Source organism: Bicyclus anynana, chromosome 8 (assembly GCF_947172395.1).
Source record: "Bicyclus anynana chromosome 8, ilBicAnyn1.1, whole genome shotgun sequence".
Lineage (NCBI taxonomy): Eukaryota > Metazoa > Arthropoda > Insecta > Lepidoptera > Nymphalidae > Bicyclus > Bicyclus anynana.
In genome coordinates this window covers 15807116-15822952 of record NC_069090.1, presented here as the reverse complement: position 1 = coordinate 15822952, position 15837 = coordinate 15807116, and the positions used below count along the sequence as shown (strand labels likewise).

General features: G+C 38.5%; 2 protein-coding genes across 2 annotated transcripts in view; one reads left to right on the top strand and one right to left on the bottom strand.

Annotated features, from left to right (window-relative positions):
* The window catches only part of LOC112053654 (ceramide synthase 5), a 31339-nt gene extending 19427 nt beyond the window's left edge, over positions 1 to 11912 (top strand). The window contains exon 8 of the mRNA XM_024093135.2: positions 374 to 11912. Within this exon, the coding sequence (XP_023948903.1) occupies positions 374 to 383 (10 nt within the window). The 3' untranslated portion in view covers positions 384 to 11912. The remainder of the gene's footprint in view (positions 1 to 373) is intronic.
* Positions 11897 to 15837, bottom strand: part of LOC112046004 (RNA-binding protein 12) — a 26481-nt gene continuing 22540 nt past the window's right edge. Inside the window, exon 3 of the mRNA XM_052883087.1 lies at positions 11897 to 14967. Coding sequence (XP_052739047.1) covers positions 12120 to 14967 — 2848 coding nt within the window. The 3' untranslated portion in view covers positions 11897 to 12119. The remainder of the gene's footprint in view (positions 14968 to 15837) is intronic.

Genomic DNA, 15837 nt, shown 5'->3' with positions numbered 1-15837 from the left:
AATTAAGAAAACTTCAATCGGCCCAGTCGGGAATAGAACCCAGGACCTCCGTGTTGTAAATCCACCGCGCATACCACTGCGCCACGGAGGCCGTCATTTCCCGTTCGCCGTTCATTCACGTAGGTAGAGATGTTCCGCTTGCTATCGGTAGATGGCGTTCATAGAGAACTTTGAAACAAACCCTTTTTGTACACTAAGAACGTGTTGCAATGCAATTATGCATGAGGCTCATAGATGGCGCTTTGTTTTTATTTTTTTAGCTGGTTTTAAAAAGGAAGTTCTCAGTTTGTCGTTGAAGTAAAGTTGAATCTTTTTTTTTAAAAGTTGTTTAACTTCAGGTGTAAGGTTTACAGCGCTGGTTTTTTTTTTACAGACACGAGTAAATGGTCACAGGATAGATCCCCACTGAGTCATATAGAGTCAATGGATTCGCCGTTGGATCTCGGGTATTGTCTACTATTTTTTTAGAGTTTATTGTTGTACTTGATGGTAATACATGTGCTTTATGTTTAAGGTGTAGTCAATCTAATCTAAGAAGGCTATTGATTTGTATGTAGTGGTAAAACAGACCAAACTATGTTTGTGTGTGTAATAGAAACATGGTTTTTTACAACATCTAAATTCATGTCAGTGTCATTTATTAAACAATATTTTTTTTTGGTGCCTTTAGAAATGAAAATTTGCATACTATAATATATTAGTAATTCAATAATTTTAAGATAGAAATATGTACCACGTTCTAGTAAACAAATAATGATTTGATTTAGACTAACCAGTCAAAATTAAATCAAATAGAATTTCAGCTTGATTGACATATGCATAATCAAAATATGGACAAGTACATACGTCATAAAATTCACGATTTCAACAAAAATCTATACATTAAAAAAATGTTAGCAATTCTGAGTTTTTAATATTTTTGGTGATTTTAATTTATTATAAAATAATGGATTTTGCGTGTTGTTGAAGAATTTTCCTTACGTTTTACACACCAACGTCTTATATGTACACTTTACCACCACATTCAAAGCTAACAGACTTCCAAATTTAGACAAACTATATGTATAGTAGAGACGCCGAGAGTTAAAGTATTTAAAGATTTTTCGGTTACAAAATGCTTTAGAAGTATGCATGTCATGGGTAAATAATATAATGATTTGGGTTGCTTATAAAAAAAACACTAGTAAAATAAATAAACGCCTTTAACAATCTGTAAAGTCCGACCGCTCAGAGATTGCGTTACTGACAGGTTGTGATTGAATGTCACAAACATGTTCAATAACAATTGCCTCGTTATTATGTCTTCTCACTATAAAGACAAACAGTTGGCATAACCTTGAAACAGCGCAGTTCTTCAACCTTGTACGTCAGTTCGAAGTTACATCGTCCATTCGATCACGATTTGTCAGAAACGCAATCACTGAGCGGTCGGAATTTAGTTGACGTCATTCGGGTTTTTGTACGAAAATTGTTAATAGAACACATTAGATTTTTTTTTTAACAGTTCAACAATTTTGTTTTTAATTCTGTCTCGAAAAATAACAAAATTAGTGGTAATAAAAGATAACTTTGATATTTTCGAGTAAATAAAGAAAAATTAAAAATAAGAGTTAATTAATTTTGTTTGTATACAAAATATAATAAATTGCGTATACCAAAAAAATAATCTTCCTGTATACACGGCATATTCAAATAGAGCATAGTATTCAAATGTTTATGTATAATATACTCAGGGACACAATTATCCGCCCACTTTAATATACTCGCATCATATTAAAGTGGGCGGATAATTGTGCCTTTGAGTATATATTTCCGATGTTAATATAATATTTATGTTTTCTAGGCAAGTGTGTTCCACCATAGGCAATTTGTAGCCTAATATTTTTTTTTTTGCAAATGTTGTAAATCGAATTACACCATTAATGGTGAAGTAATTTGATTTTAATTTTAAAAGTGCGTAATTCACAAATATAAGTACATACTAAAGTCTTTATAATAAGTTGATATAAATAGTAAATAATATTTTCGCATGATTTTATATGTATAATCTCAGACCAATTATAGAAGGACCTGTACCGCACTCATAGTCACGAACAAAATTGTCTGTCATTTTCTGAGGAAAACGAGCTTAGATTTGGTATATATCTTATACTAAACTAGAAGTTTTTGCCCGTTTTAACACCATTCAATTACCCAAACAGGTATTATTACGGAGCTCTTTAACCGACCAACACGATTACAACCATTTAACATCCATTCTATAGAGACAGTTTTTATAATCGCATTAGATGGTTGATTATTTGCATATACATTGACACTTTGACAGAAAAGTAACGACTAGTGAAGCAGGTCCTATACAATAATTGGTCTGAGTGTATAATAAACAGTCCACTAATTATTTTACAAAAATGTAATTAAAAATAACGATTTATATTGCAGAAAACTTCAACTCCATTTTGAACCCTTTAAGGGTTAGAATTTTTTATTATAAGCATACAATTATGCAAAAGCATCCTGTTGCCTGCAGTGGGATAATGTTTGATCTCTTTGAGGAATGTTAAGTTGTCAAGGGGTCAGATCCACTGTCACCAAAAAGGTCCCAGATTTAAATATTTGCCATATTTTTAAATATGACCAATATTCCCATTCCCCTCCAACTAGTCGGGGAAGACTGTGCTAGGAGTGGATACGACAATAGACCAACGGGGCGGGGATCGAACCGCCACCCCTCGGTGATGAGTGCTCTTACCGTTGAGTTATTGAGGCTCTATAACTAATAACTAGAACTTTACCTTCACTATTGTTGTATAATGGCTTCTTGTCTAGTTGTAAAAGGGAAGTGTAAGTTAGTCAATAATAATAAACAATCTTCAAAAAAAAAACTTCAAAAAGCCAATTTATTTTAAAAACAAAATTTACATTTTGACCAGGTTCAGCTTTTTACAAAATGATTTTTTTTTTGTTGGAATATTTCTATTATATTATTTAGATTTATTGTTATAAGAATTGACCCATATTTTGGTAGCATTTACTGTCGATTGTCATAATTATACATTATATACTCACAGGCACAATTGTCCGCCCACTATAATATGCACTTTAAAGTGTGCGGATAATTGTGCCTCTGAGTATATTATTTAAAGTAATATAATTTGATTACCAAAAAGCTGTACCAAATCATTGCGAAATATAATAAAACGAAAAGTTTGGAAAAGAAACGGTAGAAAAAGTACTTTAAATGTAGGTAACCCTAGAACCTAGATATATTTAGAAATTTGAAAAAAAAAGAAATGCAGCATAAAGTAGAATTTATGGAATTGTTAAGGCGAGTCTACACTGTATAACATTTTATTATTATAGTAGGCTTGTTACTGGGATCTCATCTGTAAGGATGCACCAACATCTATCGTGACGACAGAGAGATTTATTGTAGACCAATAACGATGGAATATAAATACCAAAATGTTATACAGGGTGCTCGGGAGTATTTCCCATAAGTTCAAGGTATTAACGAGATTACTTATAGGAACCGAACTGCAAAACTAATCTATACTAATATTATAAAGAGGAAAACTTTGTTTGTATGTTTGATTGTAATGTATAGGCTCAAAAACTACTGGGCCGATTTTAAAAATTCTTTCACCATTCGAAAGCTACATTATCCACAAGTAACATAGGCTAAATTTTATTTTGAAAAAAAAATAGGGTTCCGTAAGATATTTGGGGTTTTCGGACACAAGGTGTAAAAAATCAACCAGAAAAGTAGGATAGGGGTAGGTAGGAGTAGGATAGAGGTAGTTGAAAGTTTAAATCGAGTTTCACGCGGGTGAAGTCGCGGGCTAGTATTTTATAAACAACAAAGAAATTAAAAAATATATTTTCATACAAAGTAATTAAAATAATACCGACTATCCATGTAACACACGCCTTTAGGTAACAAAGTGACAATGTTGCATTTTGAAATATAAATACGTCATTGTTATAAGGATGCGTATAAGGGACACATTTTAAAATATATTTATAAAAGAAATATTATTTACTCCAAAAATAATCATTTTATAACATACTAGCGGACCCGTCTAGCTTCGCTTTGATGTATGTGCAATTCCTCCCTATCCCTACCCCACTCCTCCCCTACCCTATTCCTACCCTTAAGATCTAAAATTGACTCTTAAACGTTTGTATGGCAAATAGAAAAGGGTTATTTTTATGGTTTTCCCGGCAATTATACTAATTTTTCTTACCTTTAAAACCTTCCCTATACCTCCACGAACATTTCAAGACCAAGATAAGATAAATCCGTTCAGCCGTTCTCGAGTTTTAGCGAGACTAACGAACAGCAATTCATTTTTATATATATATATATATAGATGTTCCTTGAATATTTTGAATTAATTTTTATTAAAGAATATATAACCCTAGAGTTATGGAAAATACTCCTGAGCATCCTGTATAATATGTAACTTGAGTTAGACTCGTCTCTAGGTTTAAATAAATAAATAAAATTTCTAAATTAAGTAAAATAATTTGTCACATCATTTGTCATTACATAATTTTAATTAATTAATATACTCGTACCATGTCTGTATATGAGTTTCACAAATGATGAAAATAAATGCAAAAAAAAAATTACTGCTTTAAGAGGCAGAAAAACGACCCTTTTTACCTTATTTACAAAATTTTATATATTTTTCTAACACACGCATTAGAGGCTATTTAACATTCATAATGCTGCCAGATTCATAAAAAAACATAAATGTTTATGTAAATAAATCTAATTTGAATTTGAAAATGTAAAAGTTACAGTTTTGGTCGATTTTATAAAATATAAAAGAAGCATATATTGATAGATTCAAATAGAATCGTATAGGTTGGTGTTAATAAATAACAATTCACCTTTTTAGTGGAAACACACCCTAAGTAATGATATTTTATACTATGGATATTAGATATGTTACGTGCTTATAAAATGACCGCAATAAGTGAGCGCGCAAATGCACAATTTTGTGTTTACTTACATTATTTATTTATGTATATATAGTTTTTACACTTCCTGAACACACAACACAATTGTGGACAATATTTAGGTATTATTTGTTTAAATAACTTTCGTTGTTTATTATATGACTAAATGAAATTAAGACAATTAGCCACCTTTGTGCGCCTTAGTGTCGACGTTAGTAACATATCTAATAGTATAAAATCTTTGATCCTAAGTGTGTTAGATATAAAAAAACATAAACAAATAGCGTATAACTTACCTATGAATGAATCAGTGTATACAGTTGGATGTTATGTACTAAGAATTATTTATACAATGTTGTACATAATATTAATGATAGTATTATAATAATCGTGAATCTTTTATAATAACTTATATGTATTTTCGTGCTGGGACCACGTAGTTGGATTTAGACTTTTATATTTATGTATGTATAACAAGCGGCTACGTTTATATATTTATTTATTATTCTGCTATAAAATAACGTTTTTTAGGGAATACTTAAGGTGGGTACAGATTGGTGCAATGCAACATGTAATGCAACATGCAATGCAAGAATTTGACGTCCACATTGCTGCAATGTATCACGAATGCTCGTGGTTTGAATGCCTCGCGCGCACGAACTGCGCCTGGGTCGCGCACGCTCCGAGCGTTACAACTCGTGCGCGGTTCGATCCGAGATTTGTCGGTTTTTGGTACGAACACAAAGGGGCGCGCAGTGTGCGCAGAACTGAGGCGACTGATACGTAATCAATGCGCGTACCGCGCGCGTCACACGTCCAAGACAGCAGCGAACATGCAATGTAAGGCAGAATATTACGTTACATGTTGCATTGCACCAATCTGTACCCACCTTAACAGAGTCCAAAGTAATGTAAAACGAAAACCTTCCCTGAAATATATAAATTTACGCCGGCCACACACGATCAATTTAACCGTTAAGTCTGCAACGCGCTTAGGGATGACAAGCAATGAAAAAATTAATTATACCCATAAAACCATATCCTTTACGATATTGGTGTGACAAGAATGTATAAAATAAAGAATGAGTATTAATGAATGTAATGAGTATGAAAACATCTGAAAGTGACGTCAGTGACAGCTAAAAGCTTTGTATTGTAATTTTAGAATATTGTAATGTTTTTGACACGTGCATTAGTGTCCTCTTATCAGGGGTTGCCTGGTAGAGATTGCTTATAGCAATAAGGCTGCCTTTGCATGCTAATTCTAAGTTTAAATTATTAATTTGTAATATTTTTGAATTAAAGTGTTTCTTCTTAGCTTGGTATGGACATGTAATGTGGAGGGATGAAAGTCATATTACCAGAAGAATGTTGAAGTTGCAAGTTGAAGGATACAAGAGAAGTGGAAGGCCAAACACACACATTGTTGACCACAATTAACATTGAATTGACTATAAATTTGCTCATTTTTCATGCGCTAGTAACACATCTAACAATATTTAATATCATTGGGTTGGAGTGTGTGTGTGAGTTGACGAGTAATAAAGACGAATAGAGAAGATTGATATATTTTGCCGACCCCACTTAAGTGGGGTTAAGATATTGTGATATTTTCATTCACTTTCACATCCCTAAGCGCTGCAGACTTGACGATAAACTTGATCGTGTGTGGTAAATAAATAGGTGTGTAGTGTAGCTTTTAGCAGCTACATATAATATGAACGTGGCTTCAAACTTGTCTTCTTATATGGAACTTCCTGTTGCTTCAGCCATACAATGTTATATAATTATTATATTAGTAAACGTACGATGTTGTATTAAACGTATTTAGGTCGTCTAAGGTAAACGCATTTTCCAAAAACACAGTCTGAGATTATATACTATTCCATTTTTATTACTCTGTATTATTATTGATGAAAGTTTTTGCATATAAACTAAATCTAAGGGTTGTTTTTTCCTACATTCAAATGAATCTCGAAATAATTTAGAATAAGATAAAAGGGAATGCCAATCCCCGGCTATTTATAAAAAAATCTTTATAGTTTTACTTTTTTTCATTTCATTGACAATAAATCTTCATAAAAAAATGCTACAACGTTTTACGACATTTTTGATTTGATCTTTAATTTGTCCCCAACAGGGACAAGGTAAGGTCGTTTTTTGAAAAACTTATGATTGGTTTGTTTGTTAAGCTTATTGCTAACAGAAAAAAAATAAAAAGCGTCAAATGTAACTTCGCCGCTTTGGTACACCGGCGAACTTTATGAGCTAGAAGAATGACAAAAAAAATGTTATTTTTTTCAATAAACATACTTTTATTAAGCCAATTAACCAGATCCTTATTTACACATCAAATTAATATCTCTATATACATTAATACGGGGGTATACCTCGGTTCCCGGGCCCGTTGTATTGACTGGTGGGCATTCCCCTTTACTTGTAAATTTTGCTTTAATGGTAATATTAGTCGTATACGACAATATTCTTTATAGAAAATGTCTGATATTTCCGGGTTTCTTATTCACTACACTTGAATTCTTTATTTATTTCATGATAATATAATATTATAGTTATTTCAGATTAGCTAAAATACATGCTTCGAAAACATCTTACTGTGTAGATTTCATTTGATCAAGATGTCGAATCATTTACGAGTAACTATGAGGTACTGTAGTCAGCGCCGGATTAGCCAGGGCGGTGGGTAGCATTTGCTACAGGCCCCTCCAGATGGGGGGTCCTGCGCTCGAAAAAAAATATGAAGGTCAATTTTGGTGGGCAAAATATGGACATTTTTTTTGTGTGACTAATCAAATGAAAAAACTTCATTATGAGAATCATTTTAAAATGAACAGCTTTTAACGTAATACGCTTGTATTGTAACTCGTACTGTTCAAGCTTGATTCAAACTTGAATCTCTAAAACTTTGAAATAAAAAATACAGAATATAGCTACCTATTTGTGGATTTCATGAAAATCTTGAACCTTAAAATTTTTAAATTGTTTTGTTCCGCCAAAACCTTCATTTTAAATATGAAGGTCACTTTTGGGGAACAAAACAAATTAGAATTTGTTTTTTTTTTATCCTAAAAGGGCCCCCTGTTTAAATTTGCTACAGGCCCCGCGCTAGCTTAATCCGGCACTGACTGTAGTGTTTACTTTAAAGACTTCATAGTGTTGATAGTTGATACCTCATGTTGTTGATATGCAAAGACTTTTGAGCTGCGAAAGAAATGTTATATTTATAGATGTCTACATAATAAGACTACGTTTGATAGTGAAATATTTACTGCTTCTACTGTCTAAGTAAACCTAACCACTATTTTCTGAATGTTCTATGTGATCTATGATTTTGTTGTTTATAATATAATAATACATACGGGACTCGGTGTTTATAAGTTTATACTATTGATGTGTTTACATAAATAATTGTTAATTTATAAATGTGGTATGTTGGTGATAGGCAAATGTGTGATTGCTGATCGTCAAACGACACTGTTGATGACTTGATTGATACCATCTGAGTGCCTAGTGGGAGCTTTCAATGTTTTCATACTGTGACTATCGCGTAAACGTAAACGCGATTTTATATGGAATTGTAACAGTTGTGCATTAGTGCCACTAGATGGCGCTGTTTCAATTACTTAGAGATTCGCGTTTACGTTTACGCGATCGTCACAGTATCAAACTGCCGCTAGGCAGTTCGTATTGATAGGTAAAAGTCACATGTAATAAATATCCCAATTCTGTATTAAAATACGATTTAGCGGTGTTGCTTGCACGACGATTGCAGTTCATATACAGTTTTACTATATTCAATACATTTGTGGGTATTAAGCCATGATACTACCTAGATAAGAGCAGTGATAGCCTAGTGGATATGACCTCTGCCTCCGATTCCGGAGGGTGTGGGTTCGAATCCGGTCCCGGGCATGCACCTCCAACTTTTCAGTTGTGTGCATTTTAAGAAATTAAATATCACGTATCTCAATCGGTGAAGGAAAACATCGTGAGGAAACCTGCATACCAGAGAATTTTCTTAATTCTCTGCGTGTGTGAAGTCTGCCAATCCGCATTGGGCCAGCGTGGTGGACTATTGGCCTAACCCCTCTCATTCTGAGAGGAGACTCGAGCTCAGCAGTGAGCCGAATATGGGTTGATGACACTACCTAGATAAGTCTTAGTTCAACCCAGTCTGAATTCTAGCTATAGTAGTCTTGTATTAGTCCACTCATCCCACAAACCCTATCCATCCCTACGTTGAAGCTCAGGTTTGAACATGAGACTCCTTTAGAGATTCACCCACCCTTATTTATCTAGCCCTCGGTAAAAAGAATTAGTCAAAATTCTGAACTTAAACAAATAGTCAAAATAAGTTTTATTGAATGTGGTTTTTATTGTGTATTGGTAAAGTTTTGACGTAAAAAATAATGGGTTTTTACAAACAAATGTACTGAAATAAAAATTAAATCAAACGTACAGTATATAATGTCTCGAATGTAATTATTGTCCTTTATTTATTAATGTAAGCGATTATAAATGGAAATGTAAATTTTCGAGAGAAAATATTTATACAATTTATATACAATTCTCATATTTTTGGGCTGTCTGTATTCACTAAGGTCTGTGGACGGATCCAACGATATTTTGCAATGGATTCGGTGATCATAGATAGCAAATAACTTATAAGTATCTATATTTCTATTATAAAATATATCGAAATATATATAATATACCTAATATCGAAATAAAGATATTTTCTATATCTGTATTTCGATATACTACCCTGTATGATAGTATATAAAACGAAACGAATCTAAAAGCTGGTTTTCGATTAGCCACTTCTATTTATTATATATCTTTGGAGCAAACCACACTTGGACTTGCACACTATGATGTATAATTTATATTGTTATTTGCGATTATTTGCCTTTAGTGAATACAGCGTCTCAATGTCATTTAAATCTCATATTTTCTGTCATTATATTATTGTAGGCACAGATTAAAGTAAAAACATAGACGGAGTTCTTGCTAGGAAATTAATTAAGGGTTTTACTAGAGACAAATTATAGTAGGTTTTTTTTTCCAATCGACGTTCTACTCAATTAATATTTTTGATTTATATATATAATGTAAACCTAGAACATTTATTTAATGTGTTAGATATTTCAACGCAATAATTTTTGCTATTAAAATCGTCAATCCGATACGAGAAATTCCGTCTATATTTTACCTTCAGTCTGGGGTAGGTTATAAAATTATTATTGTTGGTGTATAACTAATGTTTTAGAATCTTAAATGTTTTGTGTGTCTCGCTAGGTTAGGAACTTCTGTAATGTTATTATTACTTTGTGCTTTGAAGCATTTTATATTCCTACAGATATACATACTGTAAATTACAATATATACAAATACAAAGATTGAATTAATTAGAAGAATCTATAAAATTTGATATGTTTTTGCATTTTAATATCTCGGTTGAGCATTACCTTATTTTATATTTACTTCGTCACTTCGATAGGTTATAATATACCGAAAAATTACACGTTAAATTGTAATCAGTATGTTCAGTTTACAATATATCGACAGATTACAATATCACGAGTGAGATTATAAACTAACGTATTTTACAATTTAACGGAAACAGATATAATATGAATTGTACATCTACACAGTTATAACAAATACTATGTATTGCCTTATTGTGATTTCTTATACTTAGCATTTTCCTCGCGCGTAGTGAGATGATAAATTTTGTGTTTCGCACGACAGCAAATTTATTTACTTCTGTTCGTGAATACCTCGCGACGCTCAGAATTATTTTTTTGAACTTCTCGCTTGCTCGCTCGTGGTTCAATCCTGGATTCTTTCGATTGATCGTCATTTAATATCACTCGCCGTAAAAATCAATTTTGCTAATATAACAACTAATAAATAGTTATAATTCTTGCTACAGTAGCGCCTATTTTCTATATATTAACTGACACTTTCATAAAGAGATTGTTCTACATAGATCTACCTTCCAAAAAACGCTTTAAGGCGATACAGCTTAATGCTTATCTAATAAGTTCAATCTTTGTCATTATGAATATAAGTTATTCACGTTATATCAATGTCTGCATTTCTCACAAAAATAATTTACACAACAAAAATTGCGTTTATCGCATGTCTATCTGACTTTTATTTTTGCTCAATGGCGTCGATTGTACATGGGCCCTAAATTAAACAGACGGGTCACTATTCTACAAAATAGTGTACATTCATTTTTAGTGTTACAAGATAACAAGAATGGCAGTACTTGGCAAATCGCTTCCACGAAGAGGTTATTGAATTCGCACGTATTTTTTTTGGACTTATTCTCATTTTTTAGGAAATATAATTATTATCGCTCTTTTCATTTCAATATAATGTGAATTTGTAAAAAAAATTTTGAAGTATGATTTTTTTTATCGAGTGGTCTGATCACAATAATGATCTGTTTAATTTAAGATCCATGATCGAATGACCGCCGATATGTCGAGTTTGTTAACAAAGTAATATGCTCTCTTGTACTGTACGTCGCAGGGACGATAATAAATTATGAGCGTTTTAAATATTATGAGTTAGTTATAAGTTGTATGTATATTCTTTGCTGCATAATTTATTTGATTTTTCACTAGTGGTGTAAAAAGAGGATATAAGGATTATTGTATTGTAAAGGCCTCCTTATTGTGTTAGTTTTAGCGAAAGTTGTTAACCGTTAAAGTCGACGCTTGGCATGCATATGATATAGCAGCTGTGAGAGAATATGCACCATTTGGGGGTTGGAATGAGTGCCAAGTTGTGTAGGGTTAAGGAAAATCGAACATCACAAATATGTGTGAGCTGTGCTCCCAACGTTCCCTGCGACTTATTATAACCAGGTTGTGTTATGATTTGAAAATAAAACGCTATATTAATTTATGGAAAAATGTGTTTTAATTCTATAATACCTAATCTGTACCTAATTTTTATAATAAGTACCTATACTTAACTATGAAGCGCTACTTCACTAGATCGATACGCGCACGCTTCTAATATCAAAGTTCGTTCATACCGCGGTGGGTAAAATATATTCACTCAATGTCTATATACACATGTCACTCCGACTCGGATTCGGAAGAGTCAACGTCACTATGCTAAAGAATGGAAAGACTGATTCTACGATCGAAAATCGTGTTCATATTGAGAATCTTGACGGCGCGCTGCGCGTCGAACGGCGTTCTGAACGCGACGCGCGCGTCTCCCGTGGGCTGCCCGCGCTCGTTGTAGCGCCGGATCACATCGTCCTGCGTCAGGTCGAAGTCCCCGAAGTAGCTCAGTATGTCGTCGACGGTCGCGCGGAACGGTACGTTCTCCATCGACACCACGCAGCCCGGCGCGCCGAAGTCCTCCAGTGCGGGGTCTTGCTCGTCGTCCTGTCGCGTCGGCATCGGCCCGTCCGAACCGAAACCTCCGCGCCCGCGGGAGAAGCCCCGGCCGCGCCCGCGGTCGAAGCCCCGTCCGTTCCCGCGCTCCGTCCAGTTGCCCCGACCCCTGCCGCGGCTGGAGTCGTACCCGCCTCGCCCGAAGCCGCCCCGGTCGAAGCCCCTGTCGAAACCGCCTCTGCCTCTGAACTGTCCGCGAGGCGCGAACCCCCCGCGCGGCGCGTTCCCGAACTGCGGGGGCCCGCCGCCGACGGGCATCGCGTCGTGGTTGGACTCGTTGCCTTTGGGCCCCTCCAGCGCTTCCTCCACGACGCTGCGCATGACGAGGTCGACGGTGACGCGGCAGCCGTCCAGCGTCCGGCCGTGCTTGCCGGCGGCCTGGCGCGCCTCCTTCGAGGAGCGGAACTCGCAGAAGCAGTCGCCGGACGGCAGACCGTTCGCGTCCAGCATGAGGTGTATCCGCGCCGGCACCGCGCCCGTGTCGGCCAGGAAGTTCACGATGGTCCTGTCGGTGGCTTCGCGCGGCAGGCCTTTCATGAGGACGCAGTCCAGGGGCTCGTCGTCCAAGTCGACCGTTATGACTTGCTGCGCGTTCGCGACCGGAGCCTTCATCGGGGCTTGCATCGCGCCTTGCATCGTTCCTTGCATCGGCCCTGCATCGATTTGATTAGGGAAGTTCATGCGATTGGCCCAGTTGGCGGCGGCGGTCCGGGGCTCCATGTTGCCGGGGCCCGGGTACCCGCTGAACTGAGCTCCTTGGAACGGCGCTCCGAAGTTTTGTGTGAACGGAGCGGCGGACGGGAAGAATTGTCCGGGGCCCGACATCGCTCCGCCGCCTGACATCATCGGGTTGCTGTCCATTTGCTGCCGCCGTTGGCGCGGGTCTCTCGGCATGACCGGTTCTGGAATCTGGTCCTTCGAGGCTCGTTCTAGAGGCGGCTGCTCCGCGTAATCAGAACTCTTTTCTCTATTGTACTCTTCCTCCGTCAGCGGCGTGATCACCGCTTGACGTCTTCCAAAAAGATAATTATCTTTTCTACTGAGAGCTAATTTAGCGTCTTCGGGCTTAACGAATTGCACTAGAGCGGTTTTGGTGCGGGTCATTCGACAGTCGCTGAGCGCGATCGACAAGAGGGAGAACTCGGTGAACGCTTTGATGATTTCGTGTTCTTGTATAAAGTTGGGCAATTCTGATAATTTCAGAACGTTGAAAGGTTTGGCGGCCGGCTCCTCGGGGTCGGCGATGACGAGACTGGGGTCCTCCTCGTCGTTGTCCTTGCGGTAGGGCAGGAACGAGTCCACGGCGGCCTCGTACGTGTCGTCGTCCAGAGGCTCCACCGTCACTTGCGCGCCTTTCAGCTCGTTCGCTTTACGCTGCAGCGCCAGTTGCTTGGAGCGCGGGTCGCAGAATCGAACGAAGATGTTTCCCGTCCGACGTCCCATGCTGTCGTTTATCATCTTGATGCCGTGTTTGTCGATCATGACGGGGAAGAAGCGTCGCACGTCGCCGTAGCTGGTGTGGTTCGGCGCGTTCCTGATGGCGACGCAGCAGTCTCTCGGCTGGTCGTCGAACCGCGACGGGCGCCCCTCGCGCCGGAACGATCCGACGCGCGCGCTGACGGCGCCGGCCCCGACACCGCCGCCCCCGCGACCGCCGCGGAACCCGGTGCCGTTCTGTTGCTCCCCCTGGAACGCGTTCGGATTGCGTTTCTTACCCAGCTCTTGCAACTTGTTGAACGCCTCCGCGAGCGTCGGGTCGTTGAACCGCGGCTGCGTTTGATCTATTTGCACCGGCGGACCGTTCTGCGCGAGGTTGTTCATAATCGGCATTCGAGGTCCGTTGGGTTTCGCGACGAAGGGGGCCGCCGGGGGCACCGGAGGCGCGGTGTCCCCATTGTTATCCAGAGATCGCTCCTGTGAGTTCTGCGGCGACTTGCGTTCGCCGCGTTTGTCGCGCGAACGCCGAGGCGATCTCTCGCGCGATCGGCTGCGATCCTTCCTGTCTCGTTTGCGGTCGCGTCTCTCCCGGCTGCGACTGCGGTCGCGCCGCCGGCGTTCCCTCGACCGCGATCTGTCTCGGCGATCTCTCTTTCTGTCCTTGCGATCTCTGTCGCGGGATCTCGACCGCGACCGGGAGCGTCGCCTGTCTTTCTCTTTGCTTCGTTTTCTTTCAGTCGTGTCCTCTAGATTCTCTTCTTCGGTGGGAGATTTCGATCGGGGACTGACCAAGGGCGCCGGCGGCTCGATGACGGCGGGCTGGGGGATCTCCTGCGGGTTGCCGAGGCCCGGGATGCCGAAGCCGGCGGCGAGCGGGCCGGCGCCGAGCGCGCTGGAGAAGGACGTGAGCAGGGGCGCGGCGGGCGCGGGCGGGGCCACGGGCAGCGGCAGCGGGGCGGGCGCGGGCGCGGGCGCGGGGGCGAGGCTCAGCACGGGCACGCTCTGGCGCGCCGCCTCGATCACCTTGTGCATCTCCGAGCGCGAGCTCAGCAGCAGCTTCACCTGGATCTCTTTGATCTTGCCGCAGTCCAACATCATCGCTTGGCGCGCGTCTTCGTCCGTACTGTAACAACGAGACATCCATATTATCCATATATCAATCTAAGTAGGTATGGGTACCTAAAGTACCACACACAATAAAGTAACTATTTACTCGTAGGTACCTATTTCTATAGACAGTCACATAAGTTACGAACTAAAGTTGAATTACGTATCTAAAGTTCATTATTTCGAAAATATCCTTAATTAACATCGTTTTTTCCTGTGGAGTTTAATTAAGGTAATTATCACCAGGCTTATTTATTAAATGGCCCACTGTACGTGCTATCATACAAGAGGAGAGGCCTGGGCCTCCTCTCACTCTCTCTATAAGAAGGATTCGTTAATATTTTTTTGGTCTTAAAGCCTGTAGGGCCATCCTTTTGTAATTTAGAAAAGCTGACCGCCCATGATTCAGTCATAGGCGACCTTATAATGCATTTATGAAATGGTTTTTTTATTAACCCCCGATGCAAAAAGAGGGGTGTTATAAGATTGACATGTCTGTTAGTCTGTCTGTGACACCATAGCTCCCGATTGGATGAAGCGATTACAATTTAGTTTTTTTTTGTGGTAATACACAAAAAAAAATTAAATTGGGGCGAGTGTTCTTAGACATGTTTGATGAAAATCGGTTGAGCCGTTTACAAGTTGTGGGAGTGAAAGTGAGGAAAAACAAACGAATGTCGGCAAATATACTCGAGTAGGGTCTCAAATTAAAGCGCGCGATTGAGAGTGTAATTAATAATTTCATGACATTCGGGGGTTTTCAAAATTTTCAATTTTATGTTGTTCAATCACAAGTCAACCCTTGACTCATGACTGCGATCTCATGTGAAGTTAAGTGACAATGCAGTTTAAGATGGAGGCGGGCTTACTTGAAAGAGGACAGAGG